Source organism: Olea europaea, chromosome 3 (assembly GCF_002742605.1).
Source record: "Olea europaea var. sylvestris chromosome 3, O_europaea_v1, whole genome shotgun sequence".
Taxonomy (NCBI): domain Eukaryota; kingdom Viridiplantae; phylum Streptophyta; class Magnoliopsida; order Lamiales; family Oleaceae; genus Olea; species Olea europaea.
Genome location: NC_036239.1, coordinates 18,692,057 through 18,692,866, shown reverse-complemented (window position 1 = coordinate 18,692,866; position 810 = coordinate 18,692,057). Strand labels below are relative to the sequence as shown.

Genomic DNA, 810 nt, shown 5'->3' with positions numbered 1-810 from the left:
CAACCCCTCAAATTCTAATTAGGAGAGCAAAAGGATTTCAGACGAAACGCTTCCCAAGACAAAAAAAGGCCAATATCGTTATTGGACTGTGTTTTGTACTTGAAGAAGTCAATTCCAAGGGTGAATAAATAAAGATTCTTGATGCAAAACACCATTTGTTTTCTTGTCGTTGGAAAGATCTGTTTTAACATTTCTGCATTAAGATCGTTGACTTGAATCTCTTATAATGTTACAGGAGGAGAACAACTTATTGAAGTGTCAAAATGAAGACCTCAGCATCGAACTACGAAGAACTGAGGCGTTTCTTTCACGTGTCAAGGAAGAACTAGCACGCTTCCGTGCATCAAATGGGCTAAACCCTTATATTAACTTTGATGAGGAGCAACGGCTGGACAATAAGTTGAAGGTTTGTGTAATGTGAAGTTATATTTGCAAAAAAAAAAAAAAAGAGGAACAAAACAAAACTTGTGTGCATGCTTGCACGCTCGTGAGAGAGATAGAGATATAGAGTTGATTTCTCTTAACGGCAAAACTTATCTGAAACAGGAAACTGAAGAGGAGAGGCTGCAATTAGCACAGAAGTTAATTGGCTTGTGTACTAACATACTAAAGGTCATAGAACTTTATCCCTGGGATCTTACTGTATATTTTGTCCTATAAAGCAAAACCTTGTTCTCATCATTCTTTTGAACATAATATATGGCACTTTTGAGCACAATTTTTCTGGTCCATGTGTACCGTGTTTTTCCCACAAATAATTTTTCTTAGTTAACAATAACTGTGGTTTTTTTGCCAATGACTTTGGGGGTT

The 810-nt window shown here is 36.5% G+C and overlaps 1 protein-coding gene across 2 annotated transcripts in view; it reads left to right on the top strand.

The window, feature by feature from the left end:
- Positions 1–727, top strand: part of LOC111388492 (kinesin-like protein KIN-12D) — a 16,944-nt gene extending 16,217 nt beyond the window's left edge. For both annotated transcript variants that reach the window (XM_023013230.1, XM_023013221.1), the window contains 2 exons: positions 236–406; positions 547–727. In XM_023013230.1, coding sequence (XP_022868998.1) covers positions 236–406; positions 547–660 — 285 coding nt within the window. In that variant the 3' untranslated portion in view covers positions 661–727. The remainder of the gene's footprint in view (positions 1–235; positions 407–546) is intronic.
- Positions 728–810: the final 83 nt, after the last annotated feature.